This window comes from Ovis aries, chromosome 21 (assembly GCF_016772045.2).
Source record: "Ovis aries strain OAR_USU_Benz2616 breed Rambouillet chromosome 21, ARS-UI_Ramb_v3.0, whole genome shotgun sequence".
NCBI classification, from domain to species: Eukaryota; Metazoa; Chordata; class Mammalia; order Artiodactyla; family Bovidae; genus Ovis; species Ovis aries.
The window spans coordinates 24,172,139-24,180,802 of record NC_056074.1 but is presented as its reverse complement, the minus strand read 5'-3'; the positions used below and the strand labels follow the sequence as shown (position 1 = coordinate 24,180,802).

General features: G+C 42.5%; 1 protein-coding gene across 1 annotated transcript; it reads left to right on the top strand.

The window, feature by feature from the left end:
• The first annotated feature begins 4,982 nt into the window (after nt 1-4,982).
• On the top strand, nt 4,983-5,951 carry LOC101102101 (olfactory receptor 10G6). Its single transcript, XM_012101811.3, has one exon. The coding sequence runs from the start codon at nt 5,016-5,018 to the stop codon at nt 5,949-5,951; it is 936 nt and encodes a 311-aa protein (XP_011957201.2). The 5' UTR covers nt 4,983-5,015.
• Nucleotides 5,952-8,664: the final 2,713 nt, after the last annotated feature.

Here is an 8,664-nt window from a genome sequence, read left to right as displayed (position 1 = left end):
GAGTGGACTCTCCATTTGCTACATCCCTCTAGCTCTCCAGAAAGCAAGTCCCATTGGCCTTCAAAGCCAGATGTTCTGGCAGCTCATCTTCCTGGTGCCAAGACCCCTGGTCTGCAGAGCTTATGGAGCTTGAAGTTGTAGCTTCTTGGGGAGAACTTCTGCAATTTTGATTACGCTCCTTTTTATGTGTTGCTTATCTGGGGATATGGGTATGGGTCTACACCCCTTCTACACATTTAATTGTGGTTCCTTTTTTACATCTTTAGTTGTAGAAAATCTCTTCTAGTTTTAGGTCACTCTGATCAATAATAGTTCTGGAGATAGAGGTAATTTTGGTATGCCAATGGGAGGAAATCAGCTCTGGGTCTTCCTATTGCACCATCTTGGCCACTCACCTTTTTTTTACACTTTTTTGTTTTTTTTTAATTTTGTATTGGAGTAGAGTTGATTTACAATATTGTATTAGTTTCAAGTATGCAGCAAAACAAATCAGTTATACATATATCCACATGCTCTTAGGAGGATTCTATACTACAGGGACACTACAAGCAAGCAAATAAACTTCCTGAGTAGCCACAGTTCATGTTTCACTGCTAACAAAGCCCACTGAGGCTTATTTCTGGGCAAGTTAATAGCCTCTGGAGGGTGAAGCGGAAGTGACATCAGCCCCCTTCCTCCACCCCATGGGGACTATAGGAAGGAAGAGCCTACTTGCCAGAAAGGGAGGCTCCAGAGGTCAAAGCCTAAGGAGATTGCTGCCAATGTCTTCAAAAAGCTAAAAAGAGGATGGTGAGGCAAGAAAGGTGCACCGAAAGAGCTCAGTGACAAAGCCAAGAAAGGGCATGTCATAAGAGGGGACCAGGGAACCTGCTGAGCTCAGAAAGGAGCCTCTACAAAGAACAGCAAAGAGCGTGAAAAAGCTGTGGCAAGAATACACAGTGTCCTCAGGGCAGAGTCACATCCAGGTAGTGGCTGTCAGCAGAGAAGACTCGGGGAGGGAGATGAGGGCTAGTAACAGAACTCGCTGGGAGACATGCATTTATTGGAAGTATGTTAGAGACTTTGGAAACAGTGCAGACACCTGAGATCTCTCCCCAGCATTAGGCTTTACAAGGGAGGGAGGGTGGGACTTCATACTCTGCTCATCGAAGGCCAACTTACCTCTCAGTTTTGGACCCTGGTAAGCTTCAGGATCTATTTCAAGCCTAGTCCAGTTCATACAGACTACAAATGGCCAGATAGAGCTAGTACTCATGCCCTTTTCCCCAAGACTGCTTGTGGAAACTGCTTCTTTTCCCATTACATGGATGAATATATCATATGCTGTTAATATGGGCTTCCCTGGTGGCTCAGAGGTTAAAGCGTCTGCCTTCAACACGGGAGACCTGAGTTTGACCCCTGGGTTGGGAAGATCCCCTGGAGAAGGAAATGGCAACCTACTCCAGTACTCTTGCCTGGAGAATCCCATGGACAGAGGAGCCTGGTAGGCTACAGTCCACGGGGTCACAAAGAGTCGGACACAACTGAGAGACTTCAGCTTCACCATGCTGATAATATAATGTGGTACTGACTAAACTATATACACCATAGGACTGGAGACGTTTTAGCTATCAATAGGGAAACCATCAATAGGGTATTCTCTCTTTCCAGGGGGAAAATGATGATTATTGTGCAGTGAAAGTGAAAGGCGCTCAGTCGTGTCCAACTCTTTGTGACCCTATGAACTGTATAGTCCATGGAATTCTCCAGGCCAGAATACTGGAGTGGGTAACCTTTCCCTTCTCCAGGGGATCTTCCCAACCCAGGGATCAAACCCAGGTCTCCCACATTGCAGGAGGATTCTTTACCAGCTGAGCCACAAGGGAAGCCTAAGTACACCTGTATGCATGTACATTATGGGGAATCTGGTGGGACTGGGAAGAGGATCTGAGCTATTGTAAGCAAGAGCTGGTAGAGACGGTGTGTTTGATTCATGCAGAGACTAGTAGGATGTCCCACTGTTCTTTCATGTGGCATACAGTATTGTGCAGAGAGAACAATAAATTATAAAAATGAATGAAGAGTGAGATGCCAAGGCAACCGGGAGACAAGAGAAAAATTTGTAGTACAGAAGAGAACTGAGGCTAGGAGGAAAATTGATTTTCTGTATGTAAGAACAAAACTTAAAGTGTGAACCCTTACTGATATAGAAAAGATAGCTATTTCTTTTTAGGTAAGAATCAGAACAAACTCCTCCTTTCTCACTCTCTCTCTCTCTCTCTCTCTCTCTCTCTTTCTCTCTCTCTCTCCCCTTCTCTCTCTCTTACAAATGAGAAGCCAACACTAGGCATATTAAGGAATTTGCTCAAAACAATATAGTAAGTAGTGACAGTCTCAGTACTGGAATTCTTATGATTTGGGGACCTAGATTATGAAGACATAATTGATTGTCATCCTAGATTGAGGGTCTAGATAATAGGGAATCCAGACAAGACAGAGTGAAATCCTTATATTCAATAAAACATACAAATCTTTCTCTGCAAGATATGCTATAAATTTGGAATCAAAAGAAAAATGAGACAAAGTCCCCATAGGAATTCACAGCCCAATGAGGTAAATCAGGCACACAGAGGGTAAATTGCAACCTGCTTAGTAAGCCTATGATAGAAATGTGAATGAAGTACTGTGGCGGCTACAAGAATGAAAGGCCTTTTGGGGGAAAGGGAAGCAAAGCTTTACTTAGTACATCGCACATGAATGAGATCTTGAAAGATTAGTAGAAATTTTCAAGCATCAGTGGAACAGGGCTAGTACATATTAAAGGGACTAATATATAAGGAAAGGGGGGGAAAATGTTTGACTACAGCACAGATTTGTGGGATGGAGCACAGAGAGGAGGCTAAGGAAGTACGTGGACAACAGGTTATGAGTGTCTCTGTTCCCATAGGTCATGCCAGTGTGTTTGAATTTTCGCCTGGGCACCGTGATGCCAGTAAAGGTTGGTAATCAAGGAAATGCCCAGGAAACCTCTAAGAATTTCCTCTGAAGTTGCTTCAGAATAGATTCTGTAGCTACATGTGGAGAGATTATTTAGTTTCTATGTGGTTTGAAAGAAAGTGAAAGTCACTCAGTCATGTTCTACTCTTTGTGACCCCATGGGCTGTAGACCACCAGGCTCCTCTGGAATTCTCCAGGCAAGAATACTGGAGTGGGTTGCCATTCCCTTCCTTCCCCAGAGGATCTTCCCAACCCAGGGATCAAACCTGGGTCTCCTGAATTGTGGGCAAATTCTTTGCTGTCTGAGTCTGTGTGGTTTGACTCTTACTTAAGGTGCACACCTGTCTTAATTTGCCCTGGACTCTCTTAGGTTTAACAAGGAAAATCTCATAACCTGGGAAATCGCTCAGTCCCCAAAACACCTATCTTCATTGATGAGTCGTCTCTGTGGCACTGATGAAGACTGAAAGGAATAAAGGTTATGGATACACAGTGATTCATGGTGTAGAAGGAGAAGATAAAGAGGTCAGCCACAGCTGCCATCTTGGTCCTTTTGCCTGCTAGCTGTCCAGCTGGAAGCCAAATTTCATTCCACACTTTTCGAAGCCTTCTGAGTTATTCTGGGTGACCCTTGAATTCTCAAGAAGGTAATATACTATTTCAGATACTTGCTTCCAGTTGGTAAAAAGACTATTAGAGCTAATATTGGTGGGGAAAGGGGGACACTTAAGAGGATACACCTCCCATAACCCCTCAGTATCTGAAAGAGCTCTAGCGCCCTCTTAGCCACCTTCCTGATTTCTTCCTTTCACTGCGGTTGATGCCTGTCACCAGTAGTCCTGGGAGAAAAGCCTCGTTGTGATGATGCTGCAAATTCTGAGAACTCACTGGAAGTTACAGGTTCACTTCAGACCTGAGGCACAGATGCAATGCCTGAATTTTTCCAATACAGAACCCTGACACATAATAGCTAAAGTCATTGAGGGTTACTGTGAATTATGTAAATTTATTTAATCCTTACAAGAGCCCCATAAAGTCGACACTACAGTTGTCCCCATTTCTAGAAACAGGCAAAGAAAGGTGAAATGGCTTTTCCAAGATCATTGTTTAATCATTCAATCATGTCTGACTCTGTGTGACCCCATGCACTGTAGCCCGCCAGTGTACTCTGTCCATGGGATTTCCAAGATTTCCAATGAGTCAAACTGGAAGAGCTAGGATGTTTAAACCATGTCTGACTTCAGCATCCATGGTCTTAAGATACAGTATACAGTATATTACTGAATGGACATATGAACAGACAGATGCATGATGGATGGATGGATGGATGGATGGACGGAAAGATGGATGGCACTCAGGCAGAAGCAGAGAGAAGAGATGACAACAGGTATCCGTATCCTGAAGCTGAGATTTTGTATTGCTTCACTAACCTGAATGATTTTAAAGGGCTTGTGTATTTTTGAAGTAGAATTTATAAAAATAGATATTCCTCACATAATTTCAAAGATTCTGAATATTTTATGTTTGATGTATAAATCAGATAGTGCATTGTTTAAAATAAACACAGTTTTTTATTTGGCAAACTTACATTAAGAAATATAATTCCGACTCTCAGTAAATAAATAAGCGGTAACCTAACTCTCTAGTATGTAGATCAGAGATCAAACTAAAGGAAAACAATAGAACAGTCATTTCTTCTTAGACTGGTTTAGGTATTATATGATTGTTCTTCCTTCTGACATGACTATCTCTATGTATGGTCTTTCCTTCACCCTCCAGAACTATATACACATAATCTGTTACACGGGTTTTAACCCTGGAGAGAAAACCTGCTGTCTGAAACCAAGCAGAATCTCAGAATCAGGGGTTGAGGAGAAGGAATGATTATGAGCAAGAGCTAGAGAAGATCTCTCTTTTGGAGATCCTTTTCGGTCCATATTTGGCAGTGACATAGAATATATACCCCGTGCCTACAGAATTTACAGAGCATCGCTTTTTCCCTTCTGCTGCTTCTTTTGGCAGATGTCAACAGCAAGGAGATGCAACGTGGAAATCAGACTTCCGTGTCTCACTTCATCTTAGTGGGGCTGCACCACCCACCACAGCTGGGGGTACCGCTCTTCCTAACCTTCCTTGTCATCTACACCCTCACCGTCTCTGGGAATGGACTTATCATCCTCACAGTCTTGGTGGACACCCAGCTCCACCGCCCCATGTACTGGTTCCTATGTCACCTCTCCCTCTTGGACATGACCATTTCCTCTGCCATTGTCCCCAAGATGTTAGCTGGCTTTCTCTTGGACAGTAAGATGATTTCCTTTGGAGGCTGTGTCATCCAGCTTTTTTCATTCCATTTCCTGGGCTGCACTGAATGCTTCCTGTACACACTCATGGCTTATGATCGCTTCCTAGCCATTTGTAAGCCTTTACATTACGCCACCATCATGACCCGCAGTGTCTGTAACTATCTAGCTATTGGCACCTGGCTGGGAGGCACCCTCCACTCACTTTTCCAAACAAGCTTCATATTCCGGCTGCCTTTCTGTGGTGCAAACCAGGTGGACTACTTCTTCTGTGATATTCCTGCCATGCTGCGTCTAGCCTGTGCTGACACCACCATCAACGAGCTGATCACCTTTGTGGACATTGGATTCCTGGCCCTCACCTGCTTTGTGCTGATCCTCACTTCCTATGGCTACATAGTGGCTGCTATCCTGCGAATCCGGTCCGCCGACGGGCGCCGCAATGCCTTCTCCACCTGTGCCGCCCACCTAACTGTCGTCTTTGTCTACTATGTGCCCTGCACCTTCATTTACTTGCACCCCGGCTCTCAGGAACCCCTGGATGGAGTGGTAGCTGTGTTCTACACAGTCATCACTCCCTTGCTTAATCCTATCATCTACACACTTCGCAACAAAGAAATGAAGGCTGCCTTATGGAGACTGGGAGGTCGCAAGGTCGTGAAGCCTCACTGACTCCGTGCATCACAGACATGCAGGAAATGATAAAATTTAGGGTATCTGATGGGACACCAGATAATTGGGGAGCTTTAAGAGAGAAAGAGAATGAAGAATTCATACAGAGAGTTGAAGACTCCTAGATATGGAGGTGGGAACCTTGGAAAGTTCTATATTGTAACTTACTTTTGAACATGATTTTTCCTGTTTCCTCCTTGAATAGCAGTGGAAATCAATCAAAACAACTCATCAAGGATGATAACATGCAGAAAAAATCTAAGATAAGTAAATTGTCCACCTAAAAACTCTCTCTGTGGCATCCTTCTCCATGTGTATTACTGCTTTTAATCCCTGAGTTGATACCCACATAGCTTTTTACAGGTTACAAGTAACCTTCATGCACACCATATAATTTGACCTTGACAACAATTATATGAGGTAAGCATTATTATTCCCACGTAACTGTGGGAAAACTGAAGTTCAAGGAAGTAAGTGGCTTTCCCATACTCACTCTCTGCCTTTTACTTTGATAAAACATGGCCTATGAACTCTAACTTGAGAGGGCACTTCCACTGCAAAGTAAGGAAGCCATGACATGTGCACTGCATCGTGACCCGAGTAGTTCTGGCCTTCTGAGCTTGCACACAACTCTACTTTGGTAAAATTGACGTGGGTATATCAAGGATAAACTTCCTTATGACTAGATCTCCCTGTTGATTTCCTGGATATTAATTAAACAGGCCATATGAGACGGTAGAAGAATGCATGCTACCATATCCTGGCATTTTCCACAGCAATTGAGTATGAGTGAGGAAATGCAAATTGGATGGGGCATATACCTATTTGCAAGAAGATGAGGTCTGCTCTATTAGTCCTTTTTTGTGATAATGTTGCCAGGGTCCAAGGAGGGCCCCTCAATCCCAGAGTGCTCAAGATGTTTTGCTTTGATGTTTGAATTTTTGATGTTTTGAATATACATGGGTAAGTATAGCCCACGAAATATGATGATATTCTATTCCAAAATCAACTCTACTTGTTAAAAAGCTGGCAAAAGGAAGGAGAACTGATTTATGTGTATCAGACATTTTCTGAGCCTAGATGTGCGCATTCAGTGATTTTTCTTGCTCTCTGCTCTAACAGCAGAGATGTAAGGTTGAACATCAAAATACGCATGAATAAACAATTCCATTCAAATCAACAAAAACATATTCAGTGTAACTCCAAAATTATAACATTGTCATCTATTCTAAATGCATCTATGATCTTACGAGAAGAAAACACATTTATACATGAGCATGTAGATAAACTATCAATATATGACTAGAAAGGGCTTCCCAGGTGACACCAGTGGTAAAGACTGTGCCTGCCAGTGCAGTAGATGCAAGAGGCAAGGGTTCAATCCCTGGGTCTGGGAGATCCCTGGAGAAGGAAATGGCGACCCACTCCAGCATTTTTGCCTGGGAAATCCCATGGACAAAGAAGACTGGTGGGCTACGGTCCATGGGGTTAGAGCAGGACATGACTGAACACTCGTGCCATTCCATGACTAGAAATTGAAATTTTAAATTGGTTTATAATTCAGTGTACAATAAGTACTGCAGTAGTTCAGGAAAAGGAGTTAGAGAAAATAACTGGACCTGGAATTTATAAAGCTGGCGCCCTGGAAAGTATAGGATGATCCGCAGTTTGCAGGTCTCGTAAAATCTATTCAGAAAAAAAAAAAAAAAAAGAGTAAATAGATAGAATTTTTTCATGTGATAGGAACAATATAAACCCTAAGGATAATCCTAAGAGAAACCCCTAGAGACATTTAATTAGCTATCTTGGGTGGAGTGGCCCTGGGGATGGGAAAAAGCAGTTAGTTACAAACTCTATTTGACAAACGTAAAACACCGCAGTGCTACACGCACCTCAACATCCCACTGCACAAACAGAAGCAGAACTCAGTTAATAAGCCTCCTGAGTCAGAACAGAGACCTGAAAGTTGGATTAAAGTAAATAAGCATCTCTTTTCTCATCAAGACCAATGACACATCATGCAAAAATGAAGGGTTACATTAAAAACTTAATTTCTTGTTTAACTGTTAATAGAGAAACATAAAATATATCTCATCACTTAAAATTAAGAAACCTACCTCATAAAAACAACAAGCAACGAATTTTACTTTATCCTCTGTGTGTGTGTGTGTGTGTGTGTGTGTGTGTGTGTGTGTGTGCGCGCGCGCACGCGTGAGTTCAGTCGTGTCTGACTCTTCGCGACCCTGTGGACTGTAGCCCACCAAGCTCCTCTATGCATTGGATTCTCCAGACAAGAATACTGGAGTGGGTTGCCATCCCCTCCTCTAGAGGCTCTTCCCAAACCGGGGACTTTATCCTCTATTCACAGTTAAAACAACTGCAGAGCCAATAAGTGAACTTAAGTCTATCGGAGTCCAAAACTTGAAACCCTCCTTTAGAAAGAACTATATGAGAAAGTAGAAAAAGAAATTAAGGAAACAATTCCATTCACCATTGCAACGAAAGAATAAAATACTTAGGAATATATCTACCTAAAGAAACTAAAGACCTATATAGAAAACTATAAAACACTGATGAAAGAAATCAAGAGGACACTAATAGATGGAGAAATATACCATGTTCATGGTTGGAAGAATCAATATAGTGAAAATGAGTATACTACCAAAGCAATTTACAAATTCAATGCAATCCCTATCAAGCTACCAGCCACATT

What these genes read in the sequence shown, in the direction of transcription:
- LOC101102101 (XM_012101811.3), top strand. Translation starts at nt 5,016, where the DNA reads ATGCAACGTGGAAATCAGACTTCCGTGTCTCACTTCATCTTAGTGGGG.